General features: G+C 36.2%; 1 protein-coding gene across 1 annotated transcript; it reads left to right on the top strand.

The window, feature by feature from the left end:
- Positions 1 to 1,269: 1,269 nt before the first annotated feature.
- Positions 1,270 to 12,973, top strand: AKNAD1 (AKNA domain containing 1; the record flags this gene model as incomplete). The annotated part of the gene is made up of 15 exons (XM_080624041.1): positions 1,270 to 2,355; positions 3,134 to 3,193; positions 3,517 to 3,646; positions 3,756 to 3,907; positions 4,018 to 4,077; positions 4,569 to 4,702; positions 5,042 to 5,177; positions 5,619 to 5,779; positions 6,304 to 6,394; positions 7,032 to 7,138; positions 8,465 to 8,550; positions 9,972 to 10,094; positions 11,175 to 11,256; positions 12,077 to 12,224; positions 12,854 to 12,973. 15 exons carry the CDS (start codon positions 1,270 to 1,272, stop codon positions 12,971 to 12,973), a joined length of 2,676 nt encoding a protein of 891 aa, XP_080480167.1.
- Positions 12,974 to 16,287: the final 3,314 nt, after the last annotated feature.

Raw genomic sequence — 16,287 nt, 5'->3', positions numbered from 1 at the left:
AGCCCTGTGAAGCTAGGACTGGATGAGCTGCCGCCGGAGCAGATGCTGACAGGCAGCGCGACCCGTCGGCGCGCCGACTGCCCACCGCAACCCTTCCCTACCGGCACCCAGTAACCACGGAGCGACCCCCGCCAGCTCCCGGGCCTGCGCTCACCTGGTGCCGGCACGACCGCTCGCTGAGGGGCTAGCACAGCCCCGCTGCCGGAGCAGCTCCCATAGAGCGGCGGAGAGCGCGGGGCGGTGCCAACCAAGCGCAGCCGCTCTTCGAACCCGCCAATCGCAGCCCGACCGCCCCCACAGGCAGGGCGCCCAACGGCAACCCTCTGCACACGGCCCGCCCCGCCGCCGGAAGGCGGCATCATTTATACGGACCAATGGGGAGCGAGGGGGCGGGCCCAGAGCAGGAACGGGGCAGGAGGCGGAGGGAACACCTGCGCCCCGCGGCAGAGCACGCCTCCGCACTCGCGTTACGGGCGTATCAGCGGCCGCCGCACACCTGGCGCGCCCCGTACCACCGCGGCGCTGCACGACGGAACAGGAACCGAACTGCTGCCGGGCCCACACCCTCCGCGGCAACACACTCCTCTACAGCTTGATGGCTCACAGAGAACGGAACAGCTCAGCCACACGGCTGCTTGTAGGAAACTAGTGCTGTAAGTTCCTTCTTTCTACTTTTAGCGACTGCAGTGTGTGCGAGACTAGGCAGTTCATGAAACTAACAAGACTGGGCATTACTTTACTGTCGTACTAATTCTGTGCATTTTATCTGATGAAATAAAGAAAGAAAGGGGTAACAATGCAATTAAAAAGTTTTTAGAAGTTTTTCTCTGCTGCAGAAGCTGAAGAAATGCAATATGGTGGGGATGCAAAAGCTAAGAGTGTATTACTTTTTTTAAAACTGAGGTTAAATTCTACTGCCATTGTTAGCTCCATCACAAAGGGTTTTATTGTATAATACTACAGAAAGATTCAGCACAAGGACAAGTACTTCAATTCTCCTTTTCCCAATGCTTTTGGCATTTGTGTCTGTTTCCTCCAGTCTTTAAGCCAGACTTTCCCTAGTGTAAATAAGAAAAGCAAACATCCAAGTCAGGTGGTTAGTCCTAAAAAGCCTACAGTACGTAGCAGACACAAGCACATCTTATTCTCAAATGTATTTAAGTATAAAATAATTATTACTCATACATTACAGATTTTGATCGATGCATTAATAAAAGCTGTACCCAGAAGTGGAGAAGCAATGGCATGTATATTCTATGTAAACTGGATATGGAGACTACAAAGAAGTGCAAACCATCAGACTGGATGAAAACCCAAATGAATAGTTCATTTTCAGATGATATAGGTTGTATCACAGATGCAACTGATGAGGAACAAGATGACTTACCTTATGATGGAGATGTAGGAGTAAACTGTAAATACAATAATGATTCAGATAATTTTAGTGACTGTACCTGTACAAGAGAGATTTCTGGTATTTTAAACTTAGTCTGTTCTGAAGATAAACACATAAAAGCAGCAGCAAATTACAAAACTCATTCACAACCTGAAGAATTCTCCAGTCACCACTGCAAAGGTGCTGTAGGAGCAATGGGAATTTCAGCTGAAATGCCTGGAAGTGAAGCTCCCTTTAAGAAGGAACTACCTATTAGTAGTTATAGTAAACCAGACAGCAAAGAACATCTAACTCACTCAAAAATGTCCAATGTCCTCTTGCGTCATTTTTCTAAGGGAGAGTTAACAAGCACATACCAGTTAATTGAATGCGAGACAATACCAGAGACATCTCTTACGGAAAGTATCAATGACACTGTAAGCAAACCTGAGCCTTCAGAACATGCCAAAGGCCTTTTAGCACATGAACAGTGGACAACTAACTCTGCAGAATATCACTTGGAAAAGCATGAGGAAGTAAACACTGGTGATAAAAATAAAAATTTGCTCAATGAGAATAGACCCGTTTCAAAGAAACCTATTTCTTCTAATGGTAAGTGTGGGTATAAGCAAGAAAAATTACAATTAATTAATGAGAACAATACCACACACATCTTTCAAAACATGAAAGAAGAGAGCACTCTGTTTAAGAGAGCAGTTTCACCTCATGAGCTCAAATATGAACAAGGTCAAGCTCACTACTGCCTTCCTGACTTCTTCCAAGTTGCTTCAGAAGTTAAAGTACCAACAAGAAGTGACAATATTAACTCAGTTCCAACAACTGAAACAGCAAAATCCTTCCCTATTTCACTACGTAAATCAGTAACTGTGAACGTTGTAGAAAATAAGAACTATTTCAATTCTGCTGCAGTAGAGAATAGTGAAGAATCAGGCATTCCAGAATGGCTGCAACAGCTAGAGGTAATTAAAATGCTGTTATTCTTAATACTTAGTAAAGATTGCTTTACCATTAAAAGATACTTTTGTGTCCAACTACCATGACTGCTTCATGCAGGCAGCCTATAGGTATCAGCAAGTATATCACCACAGTCCACAATTGCTTTCCCAAATCGAATTTTGTGGGATTGAATTTATATGAAACTTAGATTACCAGATATTTAGTGATGCTCTGGAGTGTTAGTTGCAATTATAAAGCATCCCATCAAATCATTAGGATAATCACAATAAATTGTTATTTCCAGTATTTTGATGAATTTGAACATCTACATGTAAGTACTTTAAAAATTATTCTTAAAACTATATTTTTATACTGTACCTGTGCTTGATAGACATCATTGCCTTTTTCATATAGAATCATAGAATAGTTAGGGTTGAAAAGGACCTTAAGATCATCCAGCTCCAATCCTCCTGCCGTAAGCAGGGACACCTCACACTAGACCATATCACCCAAGGCTCTGTCCAACCTGCCCTTGAACATCTTAATACTCTTCAAGTAGTTCAGCTGTATTAACCGACAAGCCAATTCTTTTTAAAGAATTAATCTGATAACATTTATTGTAGTAAATTTCTTTTAAAGTCTTTTAATACTTTGATAATCCCTTCTCAATTTCATGCCATGGAGTTGACTGACAGAGCTGTACAGACACTTAAATTCATTCCTAGATTGCTCTCCTAGTGAATCATTTGAGTTGTAACAAGTTTTAATACTTTTCCCTGTTATTTTCTGGCTGCAAACAAGATGCTGACGCAGCATGCTGACACCCAAAATCATACTGACCATCTGAGATTGAATCCTAAGGTAAAAATCTCTCAAATAGATTTTTTGTTTTCTTCTCCTTGATCTCTAGAATTATAAATAGTTCTCAAAACTATCTTGTCACCTTCATATTATACATCCCATTTATACAAATCCTCTTTAGATTTTCACAACATAGAGTTTAAGTATTTATACAATAAGACACTTTACATATATCAAACTATAAACACAAATTATATGGGATTGTTATAATAAACATTTCATTAATATTAATAACTTGCACTATGTATTTTATTTCTAAATTTCTTGTTTATGTCCAATAAGTGTTCTGCATATTTTTACAACCAGATTTCTCATTTTAACAGGTACTTACTCAGTCAGATTGTCCAAATGCTAGCATTGCTGTTTACTCAGGAGACACTGGAATGTCCTCTGAAGTCTTTACATTACATGCTCCCATCCCTGTACAATCTACACATGGTTTGTCTCAAGCAAGTAAATAATTACCATATGCAAATGACTACTTTATGGAATTTATTAGCATTTCTGGGCAGACACTTGGGGCAGAAATTCCAATTGATTGATCTTCCCTTGTATTCTGTAGGATTACAGTATGGAACTACAGCATCAGCATTACCAGCAGCTGGGACAGTAGAAGCATACTGTCCAAATCCTTCTAATTTACTGCCAGAACTAACATTAGGAGAAAAGATGACTCAAATACTAAAGGATCAGACAGATGAAGTGATAAAGAAAGTAAGGAGCTCTGTTTCAATATATAACTTGTATTGATGCTCAGATCTTATATTCATTTGTCATATTAATTTTTAAAATCCTTAATAAAATTCTAATGTTTTGTCTTGAAGGTGGAAAACTTCACTAAGCATATGACCCAAGAGACATTGCTTTTACAAGACAACTGTCTGGTAAATTAATTTATGTATTTTCAGTTACCTGAAACACACTTTAAATGGTTGTAGACTCAATGTGCAGGCAATATACTCCATCTTTTAATTAGAGATGTTTAAAAATACTTCTTTTCTCCATCTCACACAAATTATGAGTTTAAAAGGCAATTATCAAAGTGTTCAGTAGGTGGCTGAATTCTTAAATCTCTTTAAGGATTACAACTCAAAACTATTAGCAAAAGGCATTAAGTTGCCATGTAAGTTACTAATTTTGACATGCAGGGTGTCCATTTGTAAGTCATGGGTTAGTATTTTACTCATATACAACAGAGCAGCACAGAGTACTAACTGGATATACAAGATGCAGTCCTGTTCCAATCCAGAGCAGTACCAGAATTCTTACCAACATCACTGTCAACAGCATCTAGCTTACCTAGCACAAGTAGCTATCACTATGGCTTGCTAAATCACATTGACAATTGCTATTGAATTATTTCTTCTTGGTAAAGGCATTAAATCAATTGAAAAGATACCTTGATGCCTTGGAAAGGAATTACTTAACAGCTAGAGAAGAGCACCGTGATTTGCAGCTGCAGAACTACAAGGACAAGTCTATCAACATTGGAGAGTTTGATCCTGAAAGGTTAGAAGATAAGTGATAATTAGTACCTCAGTATATTTTCTGCATTTTGAGTGTTTTACAACCTGTACTTCATTTATCCATTAGAATTTTAAATGCACACATTATCTTAATACTATATGAGGTAAACTAAAAGTGATTGGCCAATATTTATCTTGGGCTTTACATATCCTAGTTATCAGTAGGCTAATTGATTAATTCAAGTACTTCAGAAGGGCTCAGTGAACTCCAATTTATTTCTTATCCTATGGGAAGTGTACTGCAATGCCCAATACCGTTATTATAGTAATAAATTATCAGTTTATACATATTTCACTAACTGTGTATTGCAATTGGGTTTAGGAAGTTGGAAGGGGAAATATTTAGACTTGGCATGCTGCTTGAAGACATCCAAGAACAAACTGATGACAGCAAATGCAACTTGTCTTCTTTGCTTACTTCTGATGAATCTGCCCATACATCATATTCCCTTTGTGAGGTAACTCTTACTATGTCAAATCTACAGTTATTCTGTTTTAAGTAAGAAAATACAAGCAGCTACTTGAAACTTTTACAAAGATGTCTTTGCTTTGGGGAACTACTCACCATCATTTACTTGGAAGAAATACTACTTCATTTGTCCAAGATTCTGAACTGCAAAATTACTGGAAGATCAAACATTATTATGCTATAGAAAACTAAGTTTACTGCCAAGAATGGCAATATTTTGTCCTAGATCATAAATGCAGAAAAAGTAATCTTACGGCCTTCTACACATCTGTAGACAAATATCAGCAAATGTTTTCATAGTCAGTGTTTCAGAAAACATTTTTCTCTGAATCCCAAGCTAGGGACACTGAAAATGCTAGCTGGTAGAAGTCACATACTTGCAATGCAACAACCACATACTACCCGTCTATGCTATGGTTACTTTGTACAGAGCTCAGTAGTTTCAAGCACTGCTGATCCTCCAGAAAGAAGAGGCATTGAAAACTTCTTTCTTTCCAACAATGAGGGAGAAAAAAGTCAGACAATTGATGTAATCCCACAGACAAACCAGTTTTCTTCAGAAGGTGACAAGTGCAATCTCTGCCTTCACATGTAAGTGAAAACTTTGAAATATCTATTTATCAGTTTTTATAAAAGTTTATCTGAAATTATTTGCTGAATATAGAAAATTTGGCATGTCTGGAATTTCTGAAATCAACAGAGATACTTCCAGAATAAAACTTTTATAGAATACTGTAACTACATACCCAAGAATTCCTTCCAGCCTGGCACTGCTACCTGTCTGGGTTTTATGGACCTCAAAGTATTTCCTGAAACCAAAACACTACCATTAGTTTCACTAGGAGCTAAATCCTACTGAATGCACTGCATCACGCCAAATTCACTGGCACTGAGAATGACACTGCCAGTAAAAGTTACTTGGCAATATTTGTGTGGTCTTTTTAATTAAACAAGAAAAGGGAGGGATGCAGGTATTGTCATAATTTGCCATCAAACCTTTGTGAAGCAATTCTATATACCATCTCTGCCCTCCTGGGGAGTTTTTTCTGGGGTGTTAATGATACCTCTGTGAGATTAGAAAAATAAAATTAATGTTTTTCCCTTAACCAACTGAGGTTACAAAAGAGAGGTGAATCAGCTTCCAGAAGACAAAGAGAGCCTCTGAGAAAAGGTCTGCTAGCAAACAAGCATTCTTCCAACATAATGGTAGGCGATCTGTTTCCATCCTCACTTTTTTCTTTTTTAAACTTACATTATCTTATCCAGCTTTGAGACCACACATCTTTCTCTTCAGTAGTTGCACAGCATGATAGCTCATCTTTTGGGATATTACAGCATATCGTAACATTAGAATCATAGAATACTGAAATCAAAACTTTGCTGAATTGGTTTCCAAAAGATAAATTTAAAGGGCTCTCAAACATTTTTGAGATCTGTGATAAAATTGGTTTCTCTCAGGAAAGACTTAACTGAGATTATTAACCTGACTTTATTATTTGTTTGGAGAGCAAAAACCTACAAACAATTGCTTGCCTTTAAACATATTTAAGACACAGAAAGATTCATTCATATATACTAATCCTTCTAAAAGCAACATGAAACCTGTCTTGAATTCCAACTGCACAGACAATAAAGGGGTCATATTTTTCCCAGTCTGCTCTACAGACAGAATTGTAAAAAGATAAATCAAATTGTAGACTTGATGGTAACTAAAAGCAATACAGAACTGATAGGCAAACAGTGTGATTGTTTATACTATCCTGTTTGGTATGTCATACAGTTACAGATATACAGTAATATAAACAATCATATATACATTTGTTTTGCCTTCTGTGTGCAACAGAGATGCCTTTCACCTGAGCAAAAATATTCTGCTGAAGGTCTTGCATGCCACAGTCAGGATACATCAAGTCAAAAATTTAATGCTGATGAAGATTCAAGTATGAATGGGTAAGTGTATTATGTATTTTGCCTTGTCATATATGTGGTTTCCTACAGCTAAGTGAATGGATACATGCATGTACATTGATACGTCTCTATACTAGACTCTGCCTGAAACGCTGAATGACATCTTTAATACAGATAAATGAGAGGAAAATCTGTTTTTCAAGTTTATCAGCAGATAATCATAAGGTACGTGGTAAACCAGATGACCAGAGAAATGGCAGAGCTCCTATTAAAGAGAGGATTACATTCGTATTATAAAGTATCCCACCTCAGTAGACCACTGGACCACCATAAGGTTTACAGTGCTTAAGTGGTACAGTTATTTTAATAGTGTATTAAGAGAAGAGGCTTTGTCTTTGTTCTCTATTCAGTGATTCATGTTAGCATCCCAAACAGGGATGACTGCAAAGTGTTCAGCAATGTAAAATGTTTGAAGTTATCACTATCATCAACTAACTGGTAGGCCTGGAAGGAGAGCATATGGAGACCTCTGTGTATTACAGAGTGACCCTTACATTTGAAAAGTTTAATTTATAGAAATGTCAGTGTGATAAAACAAATCTACATTATTTTGGAGTTTGAAATTTTGGCAAATTAAATCTCTAACCAAAGCTAAGTCTCATCATACATGCAGCGTAGAACACAATAATGTTAATCTAAATATAAATGTTAATCTTTATGTAGTAGAACTCACCTAGGTTCCTTTTTCTTTCCCCACCTGCCATTTAAAGAAAGTTAGCTCCATTTCTGACCATTATTTTCATGAATGAGTAGAAAATTTTCAAAATAAATTTGATGATACTGTATGCCCTAAGTTGAAAATAGATGTAATATAACACAAACAAGGAACTTGGTTCTTGTTCTGGCAGAAAGTACATCTCAAATATTCCTCTTATTACCTGAAGGCAGTAAAATTAAAGCCTTAATAGTTCAAAGCTATCAAGAAACTATATAATCCTTACCACTGATAATATTTTGATGCAACATACATAAATACATAGGATTTTCATACTAATTTGCTATTCACATATGTGGTTGTTAAAAGCTCTACTTTTAACTAAACTCTGTTTTTTTAACAGCTCTGGTAGTATAATCCTGTTGTCAGAATGCATCCTTTAGCTAAAGGGGTAACAATTTCCCAATTGGTTAATTCTTAATTTAAGCTTCTACTTAACACCTTTTCAGATAATTGACAGAGGTAGAGTTATTTCTATGGGTAAATCTGATTTCTGCCCAAGTAAGAAGTGATCAAACATTAATATAATATGCTTATAAGGCTCATTATGAAGGTGTTAAGGTACAATTAATATTCTGTTTTCATGCTCAAAGAAACACAAACATACTGGAAAAGAAAACTGGAACTTCTTCACTCTTCATGCACAGAAAACCAACTGATTTATCAGACAGCAACCTGAGTAAGTAGTGATGGCATACAAAGGTCAGAACTGTGCTTATGCCTACTATTGAATCGTGTTCAATACATACCTGTCACACCTCAGCAGCATGAAATTTTTTTTGTAGTTTTAACAGATGTAACTGCTTAGCACAGCACAAGACATTGAGACAGACCAAGGGACAACAGACATGCTTTTCCATGCAATTTCCAGTTAAATATGAGCAAAAAAAATAAAAAAAAAGTGTTAACTCTGGGTCTAGTCAAACACTGAAACAGTTTGCCCAAGAGAAGCCATTCTCAGGGATATTCAAAACTCAAATGGACAGGGTCCTAAGCAACTTCATCCAAATTGTGTGCACACAATGCTTTCATTTTGTTTTTTCTCATTGTTATGTACATTTATTTCATATCCTTAAAGTGGGATTTCAAACATGGCAACTGAAACATTTCACATCAGTATTTCCAGGTTTAGTTTTTGGTTTCAACATTCTTTTTCTGCAAAAATCAAACATAAAAAAGTTTTCCTAAATCTTTGACCCATTCAGGGTTGACACAGGCTGAAAACATTCTTGTTCCTTAGTCCAGCCCCTAATAATGTAAGTTCATTGAATCCAAAATAGATCCCACACAGGCTGCTGAGCTGGTTACATCCATAGACAAGCCATCCCAGACTCCAGGTCTTGGAGGTTCACTAAGAATCAGTTGGCATTTGTTTCTGTTACAGCATCCCCATCTTGTCTTTTCACTGCAGAATACTCTGAAGCAGTTAGTATCCAACAACTGAAAAAATTATAGCATGGGCTGTCTTAAATTCAGTTTAAGTCTGAATATGTAGGTTATTCGTACCTTTGGTCTACCTGTTGTCCTTAGCTTCTCTGCAATATCCTTTCACTTTAATGTAAAACACTAGGGGCCATTATTGTTAGTACTGATTTGTGCAATACCTGAAGAGTGCTGTACTAGATCTGCCAAATTCTATTGTCACATTCCTCTTAGGCTGCATTGTTTTCACAAAACTATGGAGATGAGAGAGCTTAATTAAAGAACAAACAAACAAACAAAAAACCCAAAAAACACCAAAACACCAAAAACACACACAAAACCGAACAAAAATCGAAAACCAAAACCAAGCCAACAAAAAACAAACAAAAAATTGAATAAACAAAAAAACCCCAAACATACACAAAATACCAGTTCTCAGACTAGAAACAACCACCACCAAAAAAAAAAGAAAAAAAAAAAATCTACATTTGAGACAATCTTTAAAGTTCAGTCCTCACCTGTGTGTGATGGACAAAAAAGTACTACTTCAAATTGCAGCAGTGTTAATAGCAGCAAAGGGCTCAAAAATGATAGTGCTGAAAGACAAATAATTACCTAGGTACACAGGCCAAAATGTTTACTATTTCAGACCTTTTTAATTTATTTTTGGGATTTTAGGCAGCGATTCAGAAGACATCTCTGCCCACAATTCCTATAATGATGCACCAAACAAGGAACTTACGAACTGTGAGACTGGAAGATACAAAACATTCAATAAAAGACCACATGGAGAGAGAAGAGGTATAATATTCGCAAAAATATTAATACCTAAGCAAAAATATTTTTAATAGTGTTAGTTTTTCTAAACATATCTTTGTTTTCAGGGTTTAGGTGCAGATGCCCTACAGGAAGCAATGATCAATTTCAACTCAGGAATTACAAAGAGTCTGTTGAGTCTTGTGCCAAATGTAGAAAATAATGTTGGGGTTCATCTTATAAGTATGATGTGTACTGAAATAATTACCTATCACAGGTTAGATATCAAGAGGCAGAAGGCCACATTGCAACTATCAGGTCAAATTTAATTTAGTATAAGCAACTAGAAGCAACAATAGATGTGTATGGATCTTGTAGAGCAATTATCAGCGCATCCAACTTTTACACACGTGGCCAATTTTAGTCCCCATACACAATACCTTACCCGATTCTTCATGAGAAGTGTCCCTTCCATGTTTCATTTATGATGGGAATATCTCATTTGGCAGTGCCATAAAGAAGAATTTTTAAAATTGGGTATTACTGTGCCAACTTTCAGTGCTAGCTGTTACCTAAAGTAAACAAGTACTAAAGAAGATTGCTTTTCTACGCTCAAAATTGTGTGACACACAAAGTCAAGAACAGCCTTATTTTATAAATAATATTTATAATGTTGAACATGTAGCTTTCAAAGTCTCTTACCTCAGACTCCTCTCTATACTGTAGGAAAAACTGCATGCAGAAAAATGCAAATTTTCAAAGTGGGAAGGAAGTACAAATTAGTTACTTCTTTGTATAAATTCTATAAACCTTTAAATCAAAGAAGTATTCATGTAATTATTAGAATTATATGAGTCTGATTATTCTACACTTCGCTTCTGTAGTCTTTCACTGTATGAAATGTAACATATATCTGCATACTGTTTACCACAGAACTAAATTCAACAGCAAACACAAAAAGGTTAATCTGTCCTCATTTACAAAAAATCTTAAAACATACTCAAGTTTTATTCAGTAGTGATAGTTACTTGATCTTTTATGAATGCCAAATGGAGAAAAATTATAAATACATAGCAAATTACTTTTTTTTTGTCTTTGTTTTAAACATGGCCTCAACTACTCCAGCTTATTCACAGAAAAGACTTTCCTCTCAAAAGGCTCCGAAAAAAAACCAGCCATGTGAACTTGTAAACAGACTTTCTGCAAGGTAAGCTGCAGCGATAACTATATAGTACAACAGAAAATGCCATCATTGAAGATTCAGCAAGGAAAAAACAACTCACCAGTATCAAACAGAAGGAATGTTTCATCTTTGTAGTGCATGCTGTGTATTAGAATTTTAGTCATTAGTGAAATGAAAATACTTAACCTAATAGCAAGTGTAAATAATTCTTAAGAGTAGTTCTTGAATGTTTCTAATTTAAGGAAGAGTAAATACAAACTTCTTCAACTGACACATTTAGTAGTTAAAAAAAAAAAAATATTTCATTTGATTAAGAGGATAGTCCCATTCACATTAAAAAACAGATCTGCATTAGTTAAGATCCAGTTCTGTTTGCTACCATTTCTTTATATGTAACAGTACTATTTTAACTGTTGTTAACATTAAAATATAGTGGGAGTCTGAGAAGTAAAAGAGACTCTTAACTGTAGGCACAGACTAGACTGAAATTCAGACAATTTTGTCACCATAGTTTTTGACAGCATTACTCAGTAGTAGCAATTGCCTGGAAGCACAGCAGCTGGACTTGAATTAACAGCATAGACCACTCAGAGAACGTGCCAAGAATGCAATACTATTGTGAGAGATTTCCTGACTCTGCATCCTGGCATGTTTTCTATCTTACTGCAATACAGATGTAACACAAATTACAATGGACTGTGTTTTATAGTTAAATGAAAAAATTTACTCACTGTAAAATTAACTTGCTACTGAGTATGCTATGAAGGTGTTTATATATTTATTTCATATTTTAGAAATTCTTTGTTTACTGAATTTATATTTATGCTATGCATCCTATTTTTAGGCAAAACTCAGAGGCTGCCAAAACCTACTATTCAAGCACGTATGATAAATTTATCCTTTCATATCACTGCTTACCCAGCAAGAAGCCTGGCCAAACCAAATCTGCAATCCACATCAGATACAGAAATGCTAATGAGTCCAATGCAAACGTAAGACTTCAGAGTGAAAATTAAAAGCCACACAACTATCCTGGGAAGCTTTTATCCCCACATCATGACACTTTTGAACATCCCATTCTTAGCAAGTTGTCTATTACAACCTGAGCATGTCTAGTCCTTCTGAGTATAAGATAGGAGGCAGTTAAAATCCCAAGTATTTTAGCTTATGTATTAGTAGATTATTTCATATGATTATGTTACAGACTCTTTACGCAACTCAGTCCCTACATAAATGGCAAAAGGAACAGAAAAGGAGCACTGGCTCTTATTTCTGGAATTATATTTCATATACTGAAATAAAACATGTCATACAAACCACTATCAGAACCTAAAGAAAACCTTTCCAATGCCACAAACATGCACCACACTGGGGCTTCTACTTTAGAAATGTGTAAACATCCCTCAGTTGAAAGGATTACACAAAGACAGAAATAACTAACAGATACTTCCAACTTGAATCCTGGAATGGTCTCACATGACTCAGAATTTTTTTCTTCTCAACATGTATTCAGAGTGAAAGCACCGCACAGAGCCTGAAACAAACCTAATTTTCTATTCTACACCTATGTAAATATCTGTCTTCAGTATTAACAGGGCTATGTTTTATTATTTCCCAGCAGATTTTACATTCTACTCTGGATCATGCCATACAGACAGCAAACATTTTAAAGAAAGCTACCGAACGAATGGTACAAGCAGTTTCAGAAGATCTGGCTAAAGTTAAAAGGAAGCAGCTTTAATTACCCAGTTTCAAATGCTATATTGTTTTGCTGGTTGATACTGAAGCATCAGTATCTGTACAAATATGAAATAATAAATACAAAGATCAGAAAGTCAGCTAGCTAGCTTTGTTAGCTGTTCTGTAGCTATCAGTACTAAACCAAACCAGAGCTTATTGGTATTACACATGTTAACACTCAGTCTCTGAACTGGCAAACAAATTCCTAATTCTACTGAGAGTCTTCAGTATGTTGGCTAACCCCCATTACTGTGCATAACCACTTCTGAGTTTTCATTTAAGACAGCTTAATAAAAATTGGCTTAAACAAGCAAAGGTAACTGTTTGACTTTTTATCCCCTCCCAAACCCCAACAGGAGAATAAATCTCAGTGATTACTACAAACATTTTCTTCCCACACCTTAACAGCAGCTGCTTAAGCACAACAAAGGGAAACAGCCTCTGCACCTGGGACATCAACAGGCATTATGCTCACATACCAAGTTGTAGTTAATATTTGTAATTATTTTGTTTTTAGACTGCCCTACATTGGGAGTTGTTTTTAAAGGACTTCCTTGCACATCTCAGTAACTGACTATTACAATCTGCTGTATAAGTACTCCAAGCAACTACATTTTCTGTTTCTTCAATGCAGTGTCCTTACCCTGTCAGATACATTTGGCTTTGAGAATTTACATTATAGTAAGTAGGTTGGAAAATTTTAAGGTACTGTAGAAATACGGTGGGCCTAGAGGAGTCATGTGATCTTCCTTCTGAAATCCATTTAACTGCAGTTACTACAAGCAAGTTAACAGCCTTATATTATCAGGGATGTTATTCACTGAAGCCATTCTTAAGTATATAAGAACTGATGGAAATCAAGTTAGAAGTGACAGTGCATTGCTTAAAAAGACAGTAATTTTCAGGGAAACCCAAGCAGTTTCATCAGTTGACGGATACAGAGATAACCAGACTCCATTCACACAAGCAGTGCCAGCTAAACTTGCTGCTGTGTACCACTGATTTACTAGCCTGAGTCAACAGCTTCCTGTTTTTCAAGGCTTCTTCCACACTTGACAGCCAACAATACCATTAATCTTTCTTTTCTTTGTATATCCTTATAACTTGATTTGCCTCTGCTTATTATCCGTGGTTTTGCTTTATTTAGCTTGAGACAACAGCACAAGTGAAAGGCTCACTAGCCTTTGAAGTTGCTAGATTAATGTCTGGAATGGTCCTATTACTATTTTGCAAATTAACTTAATAGTTAAAGTAATTGCTATAGATTTCCTAGATCCAATTAAAAAAAAAAAATTAATCTTTACCACAGAAATTTTCCCACACCACAAGAACAGCGAGACCTTTTGTTCATCCTGGGCCACTGTCTGAACCCATTGTCCCAGACATGACAGCAAATGCCCAAGAATAAAAAAAACAGCAGACAAGCACAGTGACATTTACTTAGAATATTCTCTGGGAAATTGAAAGCTCAGAGTCCTTCCCAATCAACAGTAATATCTTTAATAGCCCCATAAAGGTTTTTCTTTTCTTATCTCCCATCTGTGTCAAAATTTTTGCCCCTCTCTTCCACCCTGCCCCAATTAAAAAATTTAAAGCATGTTATATTACTGCGCCATGTCTTACTTTTTTCCCCCTTGATCAAGGATCCTATTCTAGCCATTCTTGACATGGAAGTTATTCCATACCTTTGATTTTCCTCTTCATCATCTCTGCATCTTGTCCAGATTTCTAGATTCAACTTAAGAAATATTAAAGATATTTCTAAGTGCAATTTCTCTAGGCGAATCAGACCAACATGTGCTTATGTGATTCTGGGCCAACATTTACAAGATAGGTAGCTATTTTAAGATGCATATTATGAAAACAGGAACTTTCAAAATTATAATATACCTTGTACACTTACTCTAAAATATTAGGGGTTGGGGGGAGACTTTTATCTTGATACAACTCTTGCCATCCTTCATCTCGATAAAACAATTTTTGATCTAGAAAAGTAGCCAAGAAGATCCTTGGGAAAAACAAGTATCTACAAGAAATCTGCTCCCATCACCACCACCACCCCCTTCACAAGCTCCTGTAACAAACCAGCTGTTTTGAACTACATATCTCTGTCAGATTTTTTTTCTTAAAGCATCTCTCTTAATCCATCTTTGCAGTAAGGCTTGGCTTTGCTTTCTGGAAACAGGAGATGATGGGTTCAAAAGTCTTAAGTCTTGTATTTATCAGCTATCAAATTCTGAGCTAGTGATAGCACTTAAACTATCAAGTGTCTGCTTTTGGCTTAGCTGCCAAATCCATAAAAGTAATCCAACACTTCAAGCTGGTATTTCTTCTACTCTCAATATCAATACAATAGATTCTATACACTACCGTATGTCAATTATTTCAGTCCTTAAGTAGGACACTTTGATACCAGCTTTTTGTTCTGAATTTATTGCTTTTAAGTTTTTGGAGTATGAAAAAGAATTGCAATTACATATTGCTCTTACACTGAACTTGGGTTCTTCTTGCCCAAGCGTAAAGACTCCTAAGTTTAATTGTTTAATACTGATTTCAAAGTGTGCATTTTCAGTAAAGACATGTTGAGCACTGCGTTTCTTAAATACACGCTTCTACTCTGGATTTTTACTGTGATATTTACAGCTAGAAACTAGAATTCAGATAAAAATAATTTATCTCTGCTAACATGATTTTTTTGGTGTTTTGATGCACATGATGTTTAATGAACCAGTTAAGGAGGTGTTGTTCCTGTATTCCCACTGAAAATAAAGTCAGAATACATTACATGTTTACCTCACGTATATGCATTTGAAAGCTACAGCCACTTATCCTCATCACACACCTTGTCCTGCAACATTCTTGAACCATTATATAATATTCTCCCATTTCATTCCTCTCTGATGCAGAGGGAAGGAATTTGACCTTTTCCACCTTCTAATTAACTTTAACTGAACTTATCTAGCCAAAATGTTCTCTTAACTTACTATTTAACCTGAGGGCAAAATTAAGGGTAAAGAAACAAAAAGCAGTTTTCTGCAAAACAAAAAGTTAATACCCTTACAGTTGGCAAAAACATAAATAGAAAGCCATGAGTAATCTCATCCTTTTCATTGCAACATTTCTCTCAGATTCTACATACAACAAACATTTCAAGGCACATCAATATAACATCCCTTTAAAAGGTTCATAATTTAATTACTGAAGTAATTTTCCAAGACAAATCTAAATATTACCAGTATTACAGAATTAATATGATTTAGAACTTCTCTGATCCCCTTCAACACAATTTATGTATTTCTTTCTTAGTATGTAACA

Source organism: Psittacula echo (genome assembly GCF_963264785.1).
Source record: "Psittacula echo genome assembly, chromosome: 7".
In the NCBI taxonomy this organism is placed as follows: domain Eukaryota; kingdom Metazoa; phylum Chordata; class Aves; order Psittaciformes; family Psittacidae; genus Psittacula; species Psittacula echo.
Note: the sequence above shows the minus strand (reverse complement) of the source record. Positions and strands in the feature narration are given on the sequence as shown.